This window comes from Tiliqua scincoides, chromosome 1 (genome assembly GCF_035046505.1).
Source record: "Tiliqua scincoides isolate rTilSci1 chromosome 1, rTilSci1.hap2, whole genome shotgun sequence".
NCBI classification, from domain to species: Eukaryota; Metazoa; Chordata; class Lepidosauria; order Squamata; family Scincidae; genus Tiliqua; species Tiliqua scincoides.
This window is the reverse complement of record NC_089821.1, coordinates 299482340-299505952: the sequence shown is the minus strand read 5'-3', so window position 1 is coordinate 299505952 and position 23613 is coordinate 299482340. Positions and strand designations below refer to the sequence as shown.

The following is a 23613-nucleotide window of genomic DNA, read 5'->3' as shown; positions in this document are numbered from 1 at the left end:
CCTTGCCACAGGATGTGGTGCTGGCGTCTAGCCTAGATGCCTTTAAAAGGGGATTGGACAAGTTTCTGGAGGAAAAATCCATTATGGGGTACAAGCCATGATGTGTATGCGCAACCTCCTGATTTTAGAAATGGGTTATGTCAGAATGCCAGATGCAAGGGAGGGCACCAGGATGAGGTCTCTTGTTATCTGGTGTGCTCCTTGGGGCATTTGGTGGGCCGCTGTGAGATACAGGAAGCTGGACTAGATGGGCCTATGGCCTGATCCAGTGAGGCTGTTCTTATGTTCTTAGTAGTTTTGTTCTCAATAGCTTTAACTATTGTCTAGAAAAGGAAATTTTGGCAGGTGCAACTCAACATGGAAGAGTTTAAAAAGCTGCCAAAATGCCTTCTGCTATACAATGGTTAAAGGTAAAGGCACTGTGAGTCATATTCTATCCAAATTTCCAGCACTGATGTAGTGTATAGGTCATCAGTGGGTCATGGGCTGCATCCTGCTGTGGGGGTACAGTCATGGAGGCCTCCTCAAGGTAAGGGAATGTTTTTTCACTTACCTCGGGGCTGCATTGAGGTTGCATCGGTGCTGGAAATTTGGATAGGATTGGGCCCTCAGTTGGCAGGCCTACCTAATTGTAATCAGGGTGTGGTAAGACATTTGCCTACAATTTCACTTGTAGGGAAAAAAAAAAAAAACACTTTCAAGCTGTAAGAGATACCCCACACTGTAACAGTGCATTTCTCTTCCAGGGATGTTTGCAACATAAAGATGCCTACAGAATGCAATGCCTGTGTGCTTTGAAAGTGGGAAGCAGTAGAAGTTTTATTTTTAGAATAAGAAGAAGCAGTAGAAATTATAATTTTATTACAGGGCTTGACCCAGTTTCTGCTGAGAAATTAATTTCTAGTATTGGAGAGTTTGGGATCTATTTATCTGTGGAACTATTTGCGGGGGAGGGGAAGGGGCAGCAAAATGATCATGCTGCTCCCGGGAGGGGAAAGGTTTTTTTTACACTTCCTTGAGGGTCACTATGGGTCTCTGGAAAGTCCAGGAAGCCTGTGACTCCTTCCGCAGACCTGCCAGCACCCTAAACATCTGTGAAAAAGAAAAAAAAAACCACTTCCTGTTTTGTTGCCGTTTTTCACAAAAACCCGAAGTGCCTTTCTGGCACCTCCAGTGGCCTTTCAGAGGCCTGTAAAGGCCTCAGAGAGTCTCCAAACACTTCTGAAAGGTGACTAGAGAACACCTCTGGTTGCGTCTAGAGATCCTATGGACCAGACCCAATAATTAGTTGGCAACCTTCAGTCTCGAAAGACTATGGTATCGCGCTCTGAAAGGTGGTTCTGGCACAGCGTCTAGTGTGGCTGAAAAGGCCAATCCGGGAGTGACAATTCCTTCCACACCGGGAGCAAGTGCAGTCTGTCCCTGGTCTGTCTCCCTGGCTATGGGCCTTCCTTCTTTGCCTCTTAGCCTCAGACTGTTGGCAAAGTGTCTCTTCAAACTGGGAAAGGCCATGCTGCACAGCCTGCCTCCAAGCGGGCTGCTCAGAGGCCAGGGTTTCCCACTTGTTGAGGTCCATCCCTAAGGCCTTCAGATCCCTCTTGCAGATGTCCTTGTATCGCAGCCGTGGTCTACCTGTAGGGCGCTTTCCTTGCACGAGTTCTCCATAGAGGAGATCCTTTGGGATCCGGCCATCATCCATTCTCACGACATGACCGAGCCAACGCAGGCGTCTCTGTTTCAGTAGTGCATACATGCTAGGGATTCCAGCTAGGGACCAGACCCACACATTTGCTTATCCATATCCATGATGGGTTCAGCAACAGATCCCTCGCGTACACCGAGGTCCAACTGTATTTGCCCATCGTATTTGGCTTCAGTCATATTCTTTCCTTTATTTTCCCCCTGGTTCTTAGTAGGACTGTCACCCAATTAAACAAACATTGGTGGTGGTTGTTAATAAGAATATTTACATACTGCTTTAAAAAAACAACACACGTTTGCAGAGTAGTTAACAGAAAATCAATTTGAATGAATGAATGAATGAATGAATGAATGAAGCGTCCCGCCCCAAAAGGCAGTGGTTCCCATACTGGGTGTTACAGGACCCGCACTGGCCAAGCCCTTCTCCTGCAACTCTAGTAGAATGTACAAAAGGCCTGAAAAACCCTGGTCAAGATTAGTCATTATGTTATTCACAATGTGTAATGAAGAGCACATCGTTTTAGAGTCAACTGTGATTTCACTATATGGAAGGCAGTAATGTGAAAAGTCTCCCACCACTTTTGAAAATCTCCTTCCTGCTCTGAACATCTTGATGGTTTCCTTGTCACAAGACAGACAAGTGCCCCAAAATTCAGAAGAATGGAAGCAGCTCATTGCAGCTGCTTATTCTCTCTTATTATATGCACAGCCCAATCCTAACCTTCACCCTCCTGCTGCCCCTCCACTGTCTGGAATTTCTCTTATCTCCACTGGCAGCTGATCTTCTGGACGGATGCAGCATTGGCAGGACAGCGGAGACCTTCCCACCGGTGCTGCTTATTCTCCTGGTGTCATAACGTGCTTTACGGCATGTTTATGACACCCTCAGCCAGCACAGAGACTGCTGTGCCAGCCAACCACTGCTGCCAAGCATTCCTTGGCATGCATCCGGTCAGCCTGGCTGTGCCCTGATTGACTCTCCTTCCCCTTTCATATCTTATCCTCCCAAATGTCTCCTGGTTTCATTTTACATCAAAGTGCATCCTTATGAAAGGACCTGTAATCCACACAAGTAAATGAGTTAGCCTTTGGGTGCTACAGAACTCTTTCTTGTTTCTGCTGTGACAAGCACACACATTCAACCTGCTAGAAGTAATTTCAGAGGAGCTTGTGGGCAGGGTCTGTTTCCCTTTCACTTTCTGTACAGCTGTTAGCATTTTAGGTACTTTTTAAACAAGTAAATAACTATTTGGGCCTATTTTATAGTTCAGTGTTTCTCAAACTCTGGGTTGGGACCCACTAAGTGGTGCACGAGCTACTTTCAGGTGGGTCACCATTCATTTCAATATTTTATTTTTAATCTATTAGACTTGATGCTCCCATGGTATGCGACTGCATTTGGGGAAATGTTACAGATCTGTACTTTTAACAGGCTACTATGTATATACTTTCAACAATAATAGTAAATGGGACTTACTCCTAGGTAAGTGTGGGTAGGATTGCAATTTAGGATTATTAAAAACCTTTCTGCTTGATGTCACTTCCAGTCATGACATCACTTCCAGTGGGTCCTGACAGAATCTCATTCTAAAAAGTGGGTCCTGGTGGTAAAAGTTTGAGAACCATAATATAGTTGAATGCTGGAACTAGGGCACATGAGAGGGGGGTACAGGGGGTAATTTATACCCAGGCTCAGGGGCCTAGAAGGGGCCTAGAAAGGGGGCCTAGAAGTCAAAGGAGGGGGCCCTGAAATTCCCTGGGGTTTGACATTTTCCTATTTCACCCAGACTCGCTGTCTGTGCAGGATGCTGTGGTGGCTATCGCTAGTCATACGCACCAGATTCAGGAACACATAGGTGACACTCCTCAACACAGTATCAAATCTGGGAGAAAACCAGCCTGCTTCAGTAGCTCTTTGACATGTAGATCTGCCTCATCCCCTGCTAATTGGGTAAGAGGCACTTTTTCAAGTGGGTGCTCCTCTTTTATTTAGCAGGGGGAGAGTAACTGGCCCACCTCACCCCAGCAGTGTCTGTTCGAGTGGCTGTCTGCTGGTGTTCTTTTTGCATCTTTTTAGATTGTGAGCCCTTTTGGGACAGGGAGCCATTAGTTATTTGATTTTTCTCTGTAAACCGCTTTGTGAACTTTTAGCTGAAAAGCGGTATATAAATACTGTTAATAATCTGCTTACCAAGAAGGAGTGTATAGGAGCTCAGGGACACAACTGCAGGGCTACAGCTGTTGCAGATATAGGTTTTGGTACACACAGGACACTTTCCAGTCTAGTGTGAGCCTAAACACAATGGTGCAAATTTTCTGCAATGATTCTCTATATTTAAAATGTTTTAGGAGTCTCTCTAAAGGAAATTTCAGTTTTCTGTATTACTATAGCTCACTGCCAATGCCACATGGGCAAGTAGACCTGGGCTCCAAAGCAGGAAGCCTGGTAGACCTGGCTCTAAAGACCATTTCAATGGTTGCTACCCTCCCCCATCATGTTTTGCCCCCTCCCTGCTCGTCAGCACTCTCCTCCAGTCTTCTGCCCCCTGCTCCTTTGGGAAGAGGCTCAAAAGAAACTTTGAATCCTGTGATAAAATTCCGCCCTGGCTAGCACATGAGAAAGAATGGTTTATATGGGTCTGGAATCAAGGTGCCCCCTCCATTCAGATGTAGCATGTCTGTTTCTGGGGATGAGCATCAGATGATCCTTATCGTGAGCTTCCAGGGGAGCATCCTGAGAGTATCATTTTGAGACCAACATGTCGGCTTGGATGGCCTTTTGGTTCAAGCCAGTCAGGCAATTTTCTGACATCTTCTTAGAAAATTGTCTTCCCCTGCAGTGCAGGGGAAACTACCTTCTCCTCCCCACCTCAGGCAAGAGCCAGTAGCGTAGCTAGAGCTCCATGTCTGGGCCAGTAGCATAGCTAGAGGGGGTGCAAAGCACTAAGTTTCAAAAGGTGCCCCACTTGGTGGGTATAAAAGGTGCCATGGGTATAAAAGGTGCCACGGCATGCAAGTGGCTCCTCTGCCTCCCCTTTGGAGCCATTTTGGGCTGTGACAGCAGAAGGGAGGTGTTGCTAGAAGGGGTACAAAGCACTAAGTTTTGCAGGGTGCCACACCTCTGCATGCAAGAGCCATGGAGGGGGTGCAAAGTACCTAGTTTTGCATTGCCTCATTTTGCTCTCATGAGCTGGAATATCTCTAAAGGGGAAAGGCCACTTGCATGCCATGGTAAGGGTCCCTACAAAACTCATGCTCTGCACCCCTCCATGGCTCTGAAGGGGAGGGGAAGGTGCCGCTTGCATGCCAAGGTGAGGCTCCCTGCAAAACTCAGTGCTTTGCCCCCCCTGTATGGCTCTGAAGGGGAGGGGCCACTTGCACGCCAAGGTGAGGCTCCCTGCAAAACTCAGCGCTTTGCACCCGCACTAACTACGCCCCTGGTCTGAGCAGCGCCCTGCGCAACAGCCCCCCACCTCCCATCCCGGCTCCTCCCCGGCAAGGCAGCTTCCAGGCGTGCCCCCGCCTGCCTGCCTGCCTGCCTGCCCGCCCCACCCACACAAGGGGGCGGAGGGCGCAAGGCGGAGCTCCGTGGGCCGTGCGTCCTCCTGCTGCTGTCTCACCGACGCCAGCCTGCCAGCCAGCCAGCCACTGGCTCCGCGGCCCCGCAGCCTCCCCAGCGCGGCGGCCAATGAGCGCGCCGGGCGGAGGGCTGCTCCGGAGGGGTGTTGTCCTGGCCGGCGCCCGCCATTGGAGGCCTCCTTGCCCCATAAGGCTGGCTCTCCCCCCCTCCGCCGGCGTCAGGAATAGCAGGGACGAGATCGGGCTTGGCACGGGTGAGGGAGGCGCGCGCCGGCCGGGCGAGAGGAGCGCTGCGCCCAGCAGGGACCACTGGAGCTCCCCATCACCCCGAGCCAGGAGGCGCTGCCTTCCACGGAGGGACCCCCGCACCCCCAGGGCGCCCCGAGGAGGCTTTGCAGGGGAAGGACCGCGATGGCGCTGGATTTCGTCGCAGGCTGCGTAGGAGGTAGGAGATCTGCTCGCCTCTGCTTCGGGGGGCTGCCAGGAGAACCAGGGCTGGGCTGGGCTGGGGAGCCAGGCACCAGCCGCTTACATAAGGAGGAAGCCCCGCGGGCCGGGCAGCAGCTCCCCCTCCCAGGCCTGGGCTTCTTCTTGGCCGGGCTGGCTTGGCGCACTGCAGGAGATGTGGCAGAAAGGGGGGAAGGGCGCGCCCAGAGCCGCGCTCTGAAGACTCCCAGCGCAACCCTGTGCACGTCTACTCAGGAGTAAGTCGCATCGCACTCAGTGGGACTTACTCCCGGGAAAGTGTGGATAGGATTGCAGCCTTACAGCACGATCCTGTGTAGGTCTACTCAGAAGTAAGTCCCATTATAATCAATGAGATTTACTCCCAGGAATGTGTAGATAGAATTGCAGCCTTACAGCACAATCCTCTGAAGGTCTACTCAGAAGTAAGTCGCATTATAGTCAGTGGGACTTATGCCTGGGAAAGCGTGGATGGGATTGCAACCTTACAGCAGAATTCTGTGTAGGTCTACATAAATTGCATTATAGTCAGTGGGACTAACACCCCCCCCCCCCCGCCAAAGTGTGGCTAGGATTACAGCCTTACAGCACAATCCTCTGCTGGTCTACTCAGAAGTGAGTCCCACTATAATCAGTGGGGCTTACTCCCAGGTAAATGGCCCTAGAATTGCAACCTGGGTTGGTTTGGATTGCTCCTTGTCCACTTCTGGGCAACGCTCATGGGTTGGGGCCCGTTATACATCGCTACCCCCTTATAGTCCCTGCGGCCCCAGGGTGGGGGGGGCAGTGTCCCTGGACTGGCATCCATAAAAGCGCTCCATACAACCGTTTCTTTCCTCTTGTAATGCCTACCAAGGTCTGCCACCCAGATCCCAGTGCAGGGTGCATTTTTTTTGCAGTAGGTACCCAGCCAAAAAACCAATTTTTTTGCAGTAGGTACCCAACCTACTGCAATGCGTGATTCCTCCCCCACCCCCCAGCCACGTAGATGAATAGGAATTCATTGGAGCTTGACTGTCATCTCAGAACCTTCCTCCACTGCCAAGTTGAGCTTCAAAAAAAATAAGACTGATGAGGGCTCCTCTCTGAACATCTGCAAAGTGCCTTTCTCTGACCCTGTGGCCTTCTGGGACAAAGAAGGCAAGAATATGCACACACCTCTACCTCCAAATCAGTGGCATAGCTAGAGGGGGTGCAAAGCACTAAGTTTGTAGGGAGCCTCATTGCAGTATGCAAGGGTCCCTTCCCCTTTGGAGCCATTCCAGCCATTCCATTTACTCCAAGGGGGAGGGGTCCCTCACATGCTGCTGTGAGGCTCCCTGCAAAACTTAGTGCTTTGCACCCTCTCTAGCTATGCCACAGCTTCAAATTGACCTCACCCACAATTCATTGACTGTACTGCATGGCTGCTTTCTCTAGAGCAGTGGTTCTCACACATTTAGTGCCAGGACCCACCTTTTAGAATGAGAATCTTTCAGGACCCACTGGAAGTGACATCATCAAGCAGGAAAATTTTTAACAATCCTAGACTGCAGTCCTATGCACACTTACCCAGGAGTAAGTCCCATTGACTATCATTGTTAAAAGAATGTTCATAGTAGCTTGTTAAAAGTACAGGTCTGTAACATTTCCCCAAATGCAGTCACATACCATGGGAGCATAAAGTCTAATATATTAAAAATAGAATATTGAAATGAATGAAATGAAATTGGCTCGTGACCCACAGTTTGAGAAACACTGCTCTAGAGAGAGGTAGTAATGAACATCCATTTCCCAAAAATGTCTGTTGCAAAATGTGGTGGGTCATCCTTTCCTCTTGAGTGGAAATTGACGAAATCTTTGAAATCAGTTTGTAGGCGAGAGATAGTCAGGCCTCTTTCATTTCCATGGCACGCAGTTCACCCACATTGAGAAAAAGGTGAGGATTAGGCCCCTTTTTAAATAAAAGTTGGTGAATTTTCCCCACTTCCCATATGAAAAAGCACAGTAAGCCATTTCTGCCTAAGGTTGCATAGACGCAACAGGGACCAAATGTGTACGCCTGGGGGCTGGGCAAAAATGGCTTTAGGTGTTTTCTCCATAACTTCAAACTACCTGTCTGTATGATTGGGATGATGTGAGCAAGTCTTGTCCCATTTGACATCCGGAAATCTCTTAAATGATGTTTTGAGCTGGTGGAAGTGGAGAAACAAGGGCACTCTCCTTGTGCATTGTGATTTGGCCCTGAGAAATCCTTTTTTTTTTCCCCAAGGGGAAGCTGTGGGGGGGCTTCAGCCTGTCAAGGTTCTCCTTATTCTGCTTCTGTCCTCTGTGCTCACTCCCACAGATCAAGGATTCTTCCATGCTGAAGAGAACAAATTGTATTTCAGATTTCCATTCGAAGCATTTAAGCCACTTATGCGTGATTAAAACGTTGCCAAATACCTTTTAATAAGCTCCACACAGCACATAGCTGTATTCTTAAAGGAAAATTTTCAGGAGCTGGGATTTACAATGTATTTAGATTTTAACCCTTTCTTGGTTAAAGTCTGGGTGTAAAAAGTATATATCTGGAAAAAAAAAAAAACCTGTTGTGAACGGCTTGTTGAAACTTTTGTTCACAGTTCTTGCATCATTTCCTATACATACCATTTGCTGAAATCCCAGTTGCTTAGCTGAATTGAACTAGAACACCAGCTCTTGATAGATGATACCATCTTTCTCTTTAACCCTGAGCAGACATGTTGGCTTCATGTGACTCGGAGTGCACAGTATTTGTCTTGTTCTTCTGATATTTACGGGAAACGTGGGAGATTTACTCACACCTAAATGCAAGTGTGGGCATCCTATACTCTGCAAGATGTGTCGGGTGAACCCAAGTGGTTGACATGTCATGCACTGGCATGAGTTCATTGCTGATAAAACACTTTGGGCACAATTCTAATCAGGTCTACTCAGAAGTAAGTCTTATTGTGTTCAATGGAAAACACTTTCCTTTCCTCCCAGGAAAGTGAGGTTAGGATTGCAGCCTTCATGTGTTTTATTGAGTTGAGCATGTGTATTGAAACAGGTGTGTATTTCGAGGAATACAAGGGTGTTTACTGCTGCAGGCCCACATGTAGGAGAAGCATTGTGTGTTTTCGCTGCCTGATTAATGTCTTAATGGTATAAGAACGGAGAATCCCTTTCTGTGTCCCAGAATGTCTCTTGCTTAGACATGGTTGAAAGGTGAAGCTGCCTTATACTGAATCAGACCATGGTTCATCAAGCCCAGTACTCCAGTAATTTTCAAGCATGTTTCTTCTTATGGCACACTGACCTCTATGGTCTTCTCTTGTGATGTCACTTCCAGCTTCTGGGAGACTTCCAAGTTCTGTGGCTCTGTTTCTAGGGCAACTATCTATAGCAGCCATTTTCAACCACTGTGCCGTGGCACACTGGTGTGCCGTGAGTGGTCCACAGGTGTGCCACAGGAATTTGGAGGGGAGGTCATTTATTAATAGGGCCAATGGGAGATGTGAGCCCCCACTGGCAGCATGGTGTGCCTTGTCAATTGTCAAAAACCTGGTGGTGTGCCTTGACCATTTTAGTGCATTGGCAGTGTGCCATGAGATGAAAAAGGTTGAAAAATCACTGGTCTATAGTAACAAATTGTTTGATCCTCTTCCTCCACCATGTGCTCCAAACTCCTGTAGCACACCTGCTGGCCTTTTGTAGCACACCAGTGTGTCGTGGCATGCCAGCTGAAAATTGCTGGTCTGCACTGACTGGCAGTAGCTCTCCAGGGTCTTGGGCAGAGAGAGGTCTTTTCTAGCCCTACTATCTGAGAACCTTTTAACTGAAGCCTGAGCCTGTAGCCTTCTACATGCTCTGCCACTGATCTATGGCTACCACAAACAGACTTGCCTAAGGCAGGGGTCTCCAAAACCTGGCCCGGGGGCCCGATGCGGCCCATGGCAAGCTTCTATCTGGCCCATGGCCAGCCTCTTGTCCCCTGAAAGCCTCTGGCCCACTTGGCTGAATATGACTGGAACTATGCTCTGGTTACGTCTGGAGGGTGTTCTAAGGGCCAGAGAGGTTGAATGAATGAGCCCATTCATTCATTTATTCACACATCTAAGTTCCATCTCTAATTTATTTATATAAATTTTATATTTAAATTTTTTTTCTGGCCCCCAACACCGTGCCAGATATTTGATGCGGCCCTCTGGCCAAAAAGTTTGGAGACCCCTGGCCTAAAGGATCATTTACTAAGCTGGAATCCCACATCTCATTGAAGCACTGAAGCTACATAGTTTATATTCAAGAGCTGCAGTCACATCTTGCAGAAGCGAGCTTGAGCTATCCTCTACCATTCCCCACGCCCAATTTATTTTGAGATGTTTCCCCCAGTTTATATTTGGAAATCTCAAAGTTAGGTCAGTAGTGAGCTTACAGCCCAATCCTGTGCATGTCTACTCAAAAGTAAATCCCTATGTGTTCAGTGAGATGTACACCCAGGAAAATATGGATAGGATTGCAGTCCCAGTCAGTAGCAGTTGCAATCAGGCCTGACCTGAGCGGTTACTGCAGTGACACCCAGATTCCCCCTCTGTTTAGAGGCCACATTCGCATCTACCATCACCCCCATCTTCCTCGCCTCCTCCATTGCCTCTTCAAAACTGACTGGTTGAGGAAGACCTTGGAAGTTCCATTTCTAAGATCCTGCCTGCCCAGCTAGTAAAGGTGCGGAGGTGGCGATGCTCTTCCCAGTCACTGGCTCTGTGTGAGAAGAGGGTGGGGTAGTGACTGCAGCACAGTTTGGGAACCACTAGGTTAGGATGAGAGCTAATTGACTGGTCCAAGTTCATCCAGAAAGCTTCATGTCTGAGCTGGGATTTGAACTTGGATCTTCCAGGTCTAACGCCACAACCACCAGTGGTGTCACTAGAAGCTGCGGGCCACACCGGGTGACACCCACTACTTGCTAAAAAAATTTTTAAATCTTGATATTTTTGAATAATACCATCATGTTATGTATCAATCAATGCCTAATTCATGCAGAATGGAATGAAACAAACCACATTGAAATATCTGCATTCTATCAAATGTTATAACCAAAAAAACCAGCAGGCAGGGCGATGGTACATCTCCATGTCCACTATCCAGGGCATTGCCCTGCCCACTTCATGGGAGGAGGTCCATCATGGGGTGACACATGGCCTCCTGCACTGGGTGACTCAAACCCTAGTGACACATTGATAACCACTACACCATCCAGGCTCACGTTGACAAAGTTGTTGCTTTTCTGTGCAAATCGTTCTCAGCTTTGACCCCAGCCTAGCAGTGGATGGTACATAAAGAGAACATATGAAGCCGCCTTATATTTCAGTGGTAGTCATATCAGCACAACACAATCTCATCTCATGTTGCCTTCTGCTTTATTTTAGGTGCTGCCGGTGTGCTAGTAGGACATCCATTTGATACTGTTAAGGTGGGTTGACTTTTCACAGGCTTACCTATGATAAACATTTAGGCTGGAAAAGGAAAAGAAGGAACCAAAGAGAGATATTTCAGACCCTTTAAATAAAGATCCTCATAGGTCAAATCCTGGCACAGAGATCTTGAATTAAATTTATAATTCTACCAAAGCACAGAAACATCTCACAACTCAGTTGGTGGTGGTTGTTCTTCTGTTGCTAAATATCAGTTTCAGATTGCAGAGGCCCCTTGACAGATGTATTTAAAAGTGTTCTGAGGATTGGGTCTTCACGCACACACCTTATTCAGTAGCATCTAATAAAATCCCTACATGTGCTTGCTAGGAGTGGGCAGCTCATTATCACTAACATTTTAAAAAAATTGCACTTGTCTTCATCTTGTTTTATTCATACCTGTTGCAATGTTTTTCCCTACTTGTTTTGGGAAAAAAAACATTAATTTGTTAATTATATTGCCCAGATGACTTTTTGCTATGTGACGAAACAGTCTTGCTGATTAACATGCTTCCTTCCACCCAAGGAAAGATGTTGTGAGTTGTTGAATGACAATTTTTTTTCTTGTTTGATGAGACACTGACATGTATCGGTTGAACTTTTATACTGCTGGTGGTAGATTTTTAGATACTGATAGGTTTTTTTGTTGTTGTCTTTGAAGGGCCTGAGAAATAAAGGGAAGAGTTGCTTATTAAAATCTGTACCCAGACAAGAGCCAATAGCAACTCAAGATTTACTGACCTAAGGGCTAGTATACAGTCAGCTGGAATACATGGATCTGAGCCGATTTGGACTGCAGACGTATGCGCACTTTGAACTCTGTAGGAGTTGCTTTCAAGCGTACCACATGCCTGAGAACACAGTCCTGAGATAGGGGTTTAAATCCAAGCATTTCAGCTTAGCTGTAGGTTGTGTGTGGTTAAGTACCTTCTTGCTGAGCAAATGAACTAACACTCAATAATATAATGCGTCCCACACTGAGTCTTAAACATGGTTGCAGCTATATTTTTCTGTCATTTCATGCCATGGAGTATTTTTTGCTACACAACCATTACAGTTAAAACTCCACCAAATTCCTTTCTGTATTACCCCATAGCAGAATGACTTTGTAAACCAAATTCTTAATTCTTAAAACTTTGTGGACAAGTTTGCAGAATGAGGGCTAGGATCTGACAGGCTCGCTTCATCTTTTTTTTTCTTTTCCTCTTCATGTAATGGAATTGAATAATAAAGAGAGTAAAAGCATGTTTCTGGAACCAAAACCAATATACTCTGAGCCAAGTCTCATTGCACATACTTGCAGAGCAAACATTCAGGGTTGGTGTGTTAGTTGATTTTTTTTCCATGACAATCTGTTAGCTGTATGTACATCAGTAGTCTTAAACATTCAGCTAGTTACTATGCTTTTGAAGGCACAATGACACTACTAATTATAGGGCAGGGTCTGAGTTTCATATCTCAGTTTTGCAACCCAATCCTATGCATGTCTCTTTGGAAGTGAGTTGCACAGATAACCATGGAACTTACTGCCAAGAAAGTATGCACAGGATTGCAACATTTTTGCTATTTTTTTATTGACTACATTAGGCTGCTGGGAAATAACATGGTCTTATATAAGGACAGTTGATGCAGGTCTGTGTATTAGTTGCTATATTTAACATCCTTCCCTGTGAATCCTGTAGACCAGTGGTTACCAAACTTTTTCAACTGGTGGCTCCTTTTCCTTACTGGGTCATTGGCTGTGGCTCCCTATTAGGGCTGCAATCCTATACATTATATAGAGTGGCAGAATTCTTTTTCATGAGAATTCTGCTTCTCCCCTGGCTGGTTTCTGTAGCTGTCCAGGCAGCCGTGGCTCAGTTTGGGAACCATTGCTGTTGGGAACCATTGACTTAACTGGGTGGCTGAATGGCAAAACACTATTTGTTTTTTTTTGCCTTTGTTCTTACACAAACTTCCTAAAGGCTAACCTAAAAACCATTTTTGGATTCAAAGCAAAGCTTGATATCCTCTTTAAAATGCTCCAGTAGCTGCATAGGCAAGGTCAGGGGGTTTGTGGGCTGGCGGGGTGTGTAAACGTGAAAGATGTTGTAAACTGGTTCTGGACCAGATCTTCGAGTGGCAACTCCTTTTCCCCGGTTTGTTGATGTAATGTGTACAATTGCTTTGTTGCTTAACTGCCTTTACTTTCTGAGCTAGGGGCTGTCTTCATTAACAGCAAAAGTGTTACTTTGTTGTAGATGACAGATAAGCCTCATCACGGGAGAGTTACCTAGTAAGTATAGACCAGGTGAACATTCTGTTTCTCTCCGTCTTAATTTATTCCAACGTGTATGATTAGTTCAAGTTTTATAAACAAACAAAAAAATACACTATTTAAGGTCTCCTGGTATTTCCCTCTTTTTTAAAAGTTTTTTAAATGTTTCTAGTAGTCTGAAATGGAGGGAGTGGGGTGTGCAAGCTTTATTTTCAATATGAACATTAAAAAAACCTAACTTCATTTTGCAATTCATTTTCTAGTGCACATATTTATCCCCTTTGTTCTTAAAGTTTTATCTATGTTCATGAAGAAATCCTTTTATGTTCTAAAATTGTTTCAGCCACTACTTAAATTGGGAGCCTGTTTTATATTTTTTTCTCCACTAAAACATTACCATGTCCAGATTAAAGCGGTATATAAATACTGTTAATAATAATAATAAATAATTAATGCATTTTAGGTATTGCTGCTTTCTTGACTTGTGGGTTCACTTTTGGTGTATTTGAATTCAGACTTTTTCAGTGCTGTACTTGAGATGTTAAAATTTCCTTGCTGTTCAGCTTGGCCATGTAGATAAAGAAAGAAACTAGCATAACTTAATGAATATTTAGAAAGGGATCCCAATGGAACAAAACTGTAGCAAAATATCATTCTACAAATGTCTTAAGTTTCCAAGCCTCACATTTTTCTTGTCTGATAGATTGCTGTGTATTGATTAAAGAACATTATTGGTTAATAACATTAGGGAACACAACCTTAATACTAAGTGTGTGTGTAAAAGTGGCAGAAAGAGAGGCCCCTTTCCATTGCTTGAACCCTAAAAGGAAAATAGGAACTTGGTTAAGCATAAAAACATAGGTGGCCCTCTTGGTTTTTAGAAATAAAAAAAAAATCCAATCCAAAGTAGAATTCAGTAATGCTTTATTTGGGACCAACTGGAAGTAACAGTATCAGGTGCAAAGCTTTTGAGTTCTGCAGAATTCTTCATCAGGTAGATGGTAAGCAAAAGAACTGAGACAGGGAAAACATACCCTTTTTGCTTACCTTATGAAGAGCATGTAGAACTCAGAAAATTGCCATTTGATACTTTTAGTCAATGCTCAAGCTTTATCCTACTTACAATTGTGGATTTTTGTAAAACATCTTTGCCTGATTGCCTGGAGACAATCCTGAATTGACACAGGCAGCCAGGTAAGTGGCTATTTACTTGAGCTAGTAAGTTGCCTGAACTTGCACCTTCTTGTCAATTTGTGACTTTATAGTAGATCATCTCTGGTCATCCATTATGGTTTAGGAAAATTACATTGCAATCCATTGCATGCTTTCCTAGCAGTAAATCCCACTGAATTAAGTAGGATTCACTTCGGAGTAAACATACATAGGATTGCACCATTAGGGTTGCTATAAAAACTGCAGGGAGTTCAGCATCCTTTATGAACCTCCTTCCATCCATGTTTCAGACAAATGTTAGCATAGAATTCAGTGATTCCCCAAACACAGACCGTTCTCTTTAACTGCCTTCTGTGGTATCATGACTGTGTGCATATAACTACAGTATCAAAGGTACTGTCACCCTGCCTACTAATTTTGCCACGTCAATAAATTCTCACTACGTTTTATAGGTACGCCTTCAAGTTCAAAATGTCGAGAAACCTCTTTACCGTGGGACCATGCACTGCTTTCAGTCTATTATTAAGCAAGAATCGGTGAGTAACTTGTGGTATAGATCCACAATAGCTTTATTATATTTTTATTAGGACCAACTAAAAAATCTCAAAGTAATGAATAAGATTTTGGGTTCTCCAGAACCCTTCTTCAGGCTAGCCAGTGGTATTGCTAGGGTGGTGCGGGGGGTGCAGGCCACACCAGGTGACGCGCATGGGGGGGTAATGCCCACTGCTCACCAAAATTTTTAAAATCTTTGTGTCTTTGAATAATACCATAATGTCACGTATCAATCGATGTGTAATTTCATGCAGAATGCAATGAAACAAACTGTTGAAATATCTCTATTCTGTCAAAAGCTATAGCCAAAAAGCCAATGGGGGCGGAGCGATGGTACCTCACCATGCTCATCTCCTGGGGCGGTGTCCCCGCACGCTGCATGGGAGGAGGTCCATCATAGGGGTGATGCTCTGGTCTCCCGCACCAAGTGACACAAGCCCTAGTGAAGCCACTACAGGTTGAGACTAATTATTCTTGCGGGTCCCATTCCAAGCACTCATGTGGATGGCAAAAAACATACTATAGCAAATCAATTTAAAAAACAAAGTTTCTTTGTTCCAGTGATATAAAAACGGCATTGCTGACCTTTTGACTCTAAGATGAGAGTCATTAAGAAGACAATCCATCAATAAGTTGTCCTCCAAGCCCTTTACTCAGTCCCTCCCTTCACCATTGCAAAGCTATCACCTTTCTTTCATGTGCTCAGGGGGAAGGGAGGAGTCCGCTAGAGATAGAAGGATTGATGGATTGTCAGCCAGCTTCTCTCTCTCATATTAAGGAGGTTATTGTCAAAGGACTGTTCAGTTTTTAAAACTGATTTTAAAGGGATGCGTTTTTCCCCTTCTCCAGGGATCAGCACATTCCTTCTTATTTGCAGGAGCCATTCATGTTGAGTCAAATCTGTATATAAAAAATCTGTGTATAAATAGGCTGGACCTGTATTAAGAAAAACAAAAAAGGCAAGAGGAGACCATTTGGGCATTGTGGGAAAGCCCCCAAGTTGGGACAAAGAAACAAAAATAGCCATGTAAAATTTAGCAGTTCCTCAGATCTGCGGGTATGTTTTTTGTTTACTTCAATTTTTTTTTATGGAGAGAAGTTTATAACATTAGGGCAACTCAAAACATTTTTGTTCCGTCTTGCGTATGGGTGTTTAGTCGTCGCCTGACCTGCCTGTGCCTCTGTAGCTATGCTTTGGATACAACTAGTTGCCCTCCTCCAAGGGGCTATATTGTCCTTTTTATGATTTATTGTTGCACATATTGTATATTTTAATTTGGAATTGTAAGCCGCCTTTGCTGCAGCATAGGAAAGGTGGGATAAAAAAATATTCTAAATAAATACGTAAACTTTTCATGCCACACTGGTGGGGTGGGAGCTGCTACCATGAGGCTCCTTCCTGTGCTTTGGAGCAGTCCCAACTGTAGGTTGGGACCCATTCGGTGAGCCCATTTCAGGTGGGTCCCCATTTCAGTATTTTATTTTTAATCAATTAGACTTGATGCTCCCATGGTATGTGACTGCATTTGGGGAAATGTTACAGATCTGTAGTTTTAACAGGCTACTATGTATATACTTTTAACAATAATAGTAAATGGGACTTACTCCTGGCTAAGTGTGGGAAGGATTGCAGCCTAGGATTGTTAAAAAAAATTTTCTGCTTGATGATGTCACTTCCGGTCAAGACATCACTTCCAGTGGATCCTGACAGATTTTCATTCTAAAAAGTGGGTCCTGATGCTGAAAGTTTGAGAACCACTGCTTTGGAGGATCACACCCTGTAAGTTCTCCTACCTCTGTGACCTGCGGTTTTGTTACCTGAGTAACACAGAAAGGAGTCACTGCAGCGACTCCCATGTCCAAATGTAATGGGACAAGGGGTCCTCAGATGTATTATTGTGCGTCTTCGGTTAAATAGAGTATACCTGGAATAGACTCCAGTGTAAACTACCGTGTTAACACGTTCACTTAGAAATGCCAAATGACCAGTTAGGGCTCAGCTAGCACACATAAATGAATGTGAAAGTTCTGGTGCTTTTGACCAGAACTGCCTTTTGTTTGTGTAAAAAAAAAAAAAAATGGCTGTAGGAAGAACAGCGAACTCCATCCCTGGACACCATTTTCAAGCAAAAACACAGTTTTTGAAACATTCACTAGGACCTTAAACAGCCTGCTGTGAATTGCTTCCTAGAAACTCTTCCCTGAGTTCTTTATGTTGATAATGACAGACTTTCTTCCATTCTGCTCATAGACTCACAGTTGAAAAGAGACAGAATGTAGGAAAGGGGAGCAATTTCTAGAGTGCTAACGAGCAGCCCCAGAAGATGCTACAACACAGGTCTGCAAAATTGTGGGTTAGAAAACTTTTTTCCCCCAAAATCTATGGTGGTTTTATATGAATTTGGGGTGCTGATTCCAAAAGTGGCATCAGGTTTGTCCTATCATATCTCATTTCGGAGTTACAGTATAGCCTCGTTAATGAACAGACAGAGAGAAAATATTTCTTTACCCAGCGTGTAATTAGTTTATGGAACTCTTTGCCACAAGAAGTACTTATGGCATCTTGCCTGGATGCCTTTAAGAGGGGACTGGACAAATTTCTGGAGAACTTGGTCTGTGGAACTCCTTGCCACAGGATGTGGTGATGGCGACTGGCCTGGACGCCTTTAAAAGGGGATTGGACAAGTTTCTGGAGGAAAAATCCATTACGGGGTACGGTTGTGTATGCGCAACCTCCTGATTTTAGAAATGGGTTGTGTCAGAATGCCATATGCAAGGGAGGGCACCAGGATGCAGGTCTCTTGTTATTTGGTGTGCTCCTTGGGGCATTTGGTGGGCCGCTGTGAGATACAGGAAGCTGGACTAGATGGGCCTTTGGCCTGATCCAGTGGTGCTCTTCTTATGTGAATGCTTCAAGCAGCTTCCTCATGAGGAGGCCATGGTTTAGGCTTTTTCACAAGGAAGTGCTTGAACAGTTCACTGATGAGGCTATGCTGAAACTAGATGCATTTGGGAAAAACTGATGCCACAGCAAATATACCCAGGAATATGTCTTGACTTTTAAGGCAGCAAAATTGTGTTGGCCTGTGTAATTTATCGCTATTGGAAGAAAATATTGCAGATGCTTTAGGATGAGTTTTAGGCTCATGAAATAATATGCCATTTCCTTCCCCCTCCCCTGTGTCTCCTCCAGGCCTTTGGGCTTTACAAAGGTATTGGATCGCCTATGATGGGACTTACTTTCATCAATGCCCTTGTGTTTGGCGTTCAAGGAAATGTGATTCGTGCTCTGGGAAAGGACACCCCGCTGCACCAGTTCCTTGCAGGTTCGGCAGCAGGCGCCATCCAGTGTGTGATCTGCTGCCCCATGGAGCTGGCCAAGACCCGGATGCAGCTGCAGGGAACTGGAGAGTACAAGCTGAAGTCCAAGAACTACAAAAACTCCCTGGACTGCTTGGTTAAGATCTACCGAAAGGAAGGTCTGAGAGGAATCAACCGGGGCATGGTTTCCACATTCCTGAGAGAAACACCCAGCTTTGGATTCTATTTCCTGACATATGACTGCCTAACCAGGTATCTAGGGTGTGAAGCGGAGGACAGTTACATTATCCCCAAGCTGCTGTTAGCTGGAGGCATGTCGGGAATTGTTTCCTGGATATCAACCTACCCGGTGGATGTGATCAAGTCGCGCCTTCAGGCAGATGGAGTTGGTGGTGTCATACAGTACAAGGGCATTCTGGACTGTGTTAGGAAAAGCTACCATGATGAAGGCTGGAGGGTGTTCACAAGGGGCCTGACATCCACCCTGCTTCGGGCTTTCCCTGTTAATGCCACTACTTTTGCTACTGTTACCGTGTTCCTTATGTATATGAGGTCAGAAGACAACCAGATCAGAGGCGATTTAAGTGGGTGTGAGGCTGGGCCAGCAATCCAGCAACCATCAAGCTTTTAGATTGTGAACCGGAGGTCTAATGTACCTGTTACACGTTTGATACCATTGGTCTTTTTAAACAAAAACTGTGTAGAAACTGTACATTTCTATTTGTATAAAGCATCCTTTTAATGTTACTTAGGATTTCACCTACTCCTTTATAAAAGCAGCATATTGCCTTATGGAGATACCCATTATAGAAAGTGAGGAAATAAAAAGGACTTTCAAATTTTTTGGCAGGGGGGCCACATCATCTCTGACACTGTGTTGGGGGCCAGGAAAAAAAAGAATTAATTTACATTTCAAATTTGAATACATTTGAATAAATTTACATAATTGAATCTATTAGAGATGAAACTTTTATGAATGAATGAAGGTCTTGCAATAGCTGGCCTTTCCTTAGCTGCTGCTGCTCCTGGGTTAAATGTGAAACAGCAAGCAGTGGAAGGAGCCCTTGTCCCACAGCTCATGCAAGAGGTCAAACAGTTGCCCCCACCTTAAGAGCACTTCCATCGGGCCAACACGTCTCCATAGGCCAGACTCATTGGAGAGTGGGGGCTCCCAGCAGGCTGGATTGGGAGTTCCCAAGGGCCACAAATGGCCCCCAGGCCGGGGCTTGGGCACCCCTGTTTTAAGGGCTTCAGTCTACCTACCTACCTGTTCCACAAACTGAAGCATGATAAGTGATGTGGAACACTGATCGTACCAGGAGTCCATACTGGTGTTGTTTCCCCCACTAAACACAGATGCTTTTAAAAATCTGTGTTTCCCCTCTCTTTAAACAGGAATAACTCTTGCTGCAAGGCATTTAGTAAATGGTCTAAGTAAGGCACTGACCATTTTACTTGTAAAATGCATTAGCAACTGGTAAACTATGCCCTTTTTCTCCCACTTAATGAGAACATCTGAATGAAGCTTTACGTCAGTATACTGATTGGTTGCTAAGTTTCTTGGTTAATGCGTACCTTTACCTGCTGCTTTTTTATTTTGTTTTGCTGTGCTTGGCAACATCCGAATCATACCTAGTGTATATTCATTCATATGCAGATCTAGCCAAGCTAAGAGTGATGCCATTTGGTGTTTGTTTTTTTTGTGTGTGTTTTTTTTTAGTACTGCAGTGTATGGAATTGCATCTTAAAATCACTTAAAATCCAGACGAAGACAGGAAAGTCTTCCTTTGTTCTTCTGGACAAGCTTCTAGCAGTCCTTGCAGCACTTTACAAGCTGAAGAATAAAACCCGTACTTCTCAATCAGATTCATGTTACAGCTCAAAATCAAGGGCATTGTGGAGAATCTGGAGAGAAAGTAGGTTTGAGTCTTCAAAGCTTTCTGTACCAGCTGAGAAATGAGTTACTACAAGGCTGTAATGAAAACAGTGATGGATGCATGTGTGTTTTGATGAGCAGCTGAAGGGGGGTTGAGACAACATAGTACAGTAGGGATGAATGTAGGATTACCAAATCAGATTAGGGGCCCATCTAACTCAGTATTGTCTACAAGGGGCAGTGGATTTTCAGACCAATCCTTCCCAGCCCTACTTGGGGGATGTTAAGGATTGGATCTAGGACCATCTGCTTTTGCCACCAAGTTATAGTCCCCTTCTCCAAAGAATTATACAAGCTGATGTTTGGAAAGCTAGTTAATCCAGCAAAGTTTTTAAATCCATTCCACATCATTGCAAAGCATAACTGCTATGGTATGCTAATCTGGTTCCACTGACCTTCATAATTCATTTGATGTCAAAGCTGTTAACTAGGTTGGTCTTGAGTCACAAAGGGCAACTAGACCATACTGGCCAAGCAGTAACTTACCCAGGTATGCAAATAGCCACTTGGGAAGCCTGTTGTCTGAAGTTTCCAGATAAGAGGTGAGAAGAATCTTAGCACTCCTTCAACTTTCTGATCAGGTGCTATAAAACATTCACTATTTGAAGGGAGTATTTTCACATTTTTATACCACTCTTCTTACAAAGAGCTCAGGGCGGTGTACACAGCTGCTCCCCTCCTTTTGCCCTCACAACAACCCTGGGAGGTGGAGAGAAAGTGACTGGCCCAAGGTCTCTCCGGAAGCTTCATGGCTAAGAGGGATTCAAACCTACATCTTCCAGTTCTAAGTCTACCTCCCAAACAACTACACCCTTGCTCTCATTATACAGGTGGGACCTTGGTACCCACTGATTTGATTCACCACTGATACCGAGGTCCACCTTTAAATGCCTTGTAAAAAGGAAAAAAAAGCACCCAAATCCAATTTCCTACCTCCATGCTTTTAAAGAATTATAATTTCATTCCATTAGATTCCATTATTCACCTTATCTAGTGGCTGAATGTGGTATAGTGTTTCTACTGATGTATTCAAACTTTTTCCATTGAGTAGGTATCTGCTGATTTTTTTTATCCACTGGGGGTTCCAGAACAGAACCCCTATGGATAATGAGCCATGACCTGTACAACTGATCAGCTTTCTAAGTGATTAGCTGCACATCTTGGCAAGTTACCACTTAGGCAATAGTTGTCTATTTGCCTGCTGTGACTAGCCCAACCACCTAGCTAACATCTTTGGGTTCAAATGAATTATTAAATGTTACATACACCCTAACAGCATTAGGCCAATGGCCACCTTTTATTGAACTAAGGCTGTCATGTTCAAGACACTGGAGTCAGTTGTGTGAGTTGGCTGCTACATTTGCTAACCTAAATCAGTACGCGCACAAAAAAAAACACTCCACTTTTATTTCAAAGTGGGGTGGCTACATGTGGCAGCAGTCATTTCCCCTCACTTCCCTAGAGGAGAAAGTGCCTCCTCTTGCCAAACTGGCCACCTGCCAGTTTGTTTAGGTGCTTTAAATGAAAAATAAATTTAAAAACCTTTTTGCCAGATCAAGCAGGAGCACTTCTCTAGCCAACTGAATTCACATACTAAAAGTGCTGCCCTAGTATTAACCCAAATTTTAGCTCATGTAAAAACAGTTTCCTCTAAATTTCTCTGGTCCAGGACTGCCTTTTTGACTGCACCCTGCATACTTGGGATCCATTTCAATTTTTTTAAACTATGTCCTTCCTTCTTCATGTACTCTTTGTTTTTCTTGCTTGCTCTCCATTTCTGCTGCGCTCAAGGAAACTTAAGCCAAGGAGAAAAAGATGGTATGGTGACCCTGGAAGGATCCACTGTAAGCCAGGGTGCAATGTGGTTTCTGACCTGTCCGGTGAAAACCAGTGCTTTTAAGTACTAAAATCAAATTTTGGAGAAGGAAGTGTGGCAGAAAAGCCAGCCATGTAAAGTGCAGTGGTTAACTGAGGTGTGGGACAAGCCAATGTGGTTGCGGCAGGAGGTTGGAGGCTAGTTTTTATAATGGGACTGGTGCAATATGGCTGGTTGATAGTTCTTAAATGAAAAGCCTATCTAGCAAATAGCATTTTCTCACTATAACAAATGTCATGCTAGAAACCTGGAAAAACTGGTGCATTGCTTCTATACCTTGGAGGTATATTGAATGTTTTTGGTGCCTACTTGCAGGGACATTCAAATTGAATGAGAAACCTATCCAAGAGGTTTATACACAACAATTCAGAGCAATGACAACTGTTTTTGTACAGCATTCTGTAACTATTGTACATAAACTCTGGAACAAATAAATTTTTTTTTTAATCCTTGGGTGTCCTACATGATCAATGATTTGATCTCTTGTAAAGTCACTTACTAGATCGACTTGTGCTTCTTAATGCTCCTGCAGATAGACGGGTTTGCATTGCACACTTTAGGTGCTTGCAAGTGCTCCAAACTCTTAGAAGGAAGCCAAGACACATGGCATTCCTTATTGATCAGGACTGCAACTCAATGAGTTGAAGCCAGAGAACTGCAAGCAGCATGCTACCTACACAGCAAGGTTTTCCCACTTCCTACTGCAGCCCTATGTCCCCATATCCATTCATGAATAGTGGGAAGTTGGGAATTGGAAGAGACCAGGGGTGGCAAGGAACAAAAACTCATGAGGTCAAGGCAGCATTGGGTCCAGTTCAAGTTTAATGGGTTTGCTGGTAGTAGTTAGAGCTCCACCTACCTGAATGCCTGAAACCCCTCCCATAGGGGTTTAGCCTGGTGTCAAGCTTATAAAAATATAACACAGCATAGTCCATGCACTTTATACCTCAATTAATAAAAACAGGACATGTTGCCTTTAAGGAGTTTACAGAATTATGGCCACAGGAAATGTCCCAGACTTTTGTTAGCAGACCCCACCCATCATGTTGTTGCCTGTATACAGGAACAGCCATTTCTAAACATTTGCTGTCTAGGTGAGCATGACAGGAGGGAGGTTAATTGCCACCACTGTTATCTCTGCCCCAGAGAGCAATATGCGCCATTGTGTGTGGAATATAGTGCTTTTCAAATAATCACTTTTGCTTCAAATAACTTTGGAGTAACACAAACTAAGATCAAGTGTTTCTCTTCTGAAATGACAAAAGCATTGCTGGCATGTGATGAATCACTGAGTATT

The 23613-nt window shown here is 44.5% G+C and overlaps 1 protein-coding gene across 2 annotated transcripts; it reads left to right on the top strand.

Annotated features, from left to right (window-relative positions):
• Positions 1-5401: 5401 nt before the first annotated feature.
• SLC25A29 (solute carrier family 25 member 29) lies at positions 5402-22739 on the top strand. Of its 2 annotated transcripts, XM_066629119.1 has the most exons (5): positions 5684-5725; positions 11154-11197; positions 13439-13473; positions 15081-15164; positions 18377-22739. In XM_066629119.1, exons 4-5 carry the CDS (start codon positions 15129-15131, stop codon positions 19133-19135), a joined length of 795 nt encoding a protein of 264 aa, XP_066485216.1. In that variant the 5' UTR covers positions 5684-5725; positions 11154-11197; positions 13439-13473; positions 15081-15128; the 3' UTR covers positions 19136-22739. The 2 variants fall into 2 exon arrangements, with proteins under 2 accessions (XP_066485208.1, XP_066485216.1); XM_066629111.1 differs by lacking the exon at positions 13439-13473 and having other exon boundaries at positions 5402-5725.
• Positions 22740-23613: the final 874 nt, after the last annotated feature.

Coding starts and splice junctions, on each gene's coding strand:
- SLC25A29 (XM_066629111.1), top strand. CDS start 5,692: ATGGCGCTGGATTTCGTCGCAGGCTGCGTAGGAG. Junction 5,726..11,153: donor CGTCGCAGGCTGCGTAGGAG/GTAGGAGATCTG, acceptor GCTTTATTTTAG/GTGCTGCCGGTGTGCTAGTA. Junction 15,165..18,376: donor CTATTATTAAGCAAGAATCG/GTGAGTAACTTG, acceptor TGTCTCCTCCAG/GCCTTTGGGCTTTACAAAGG.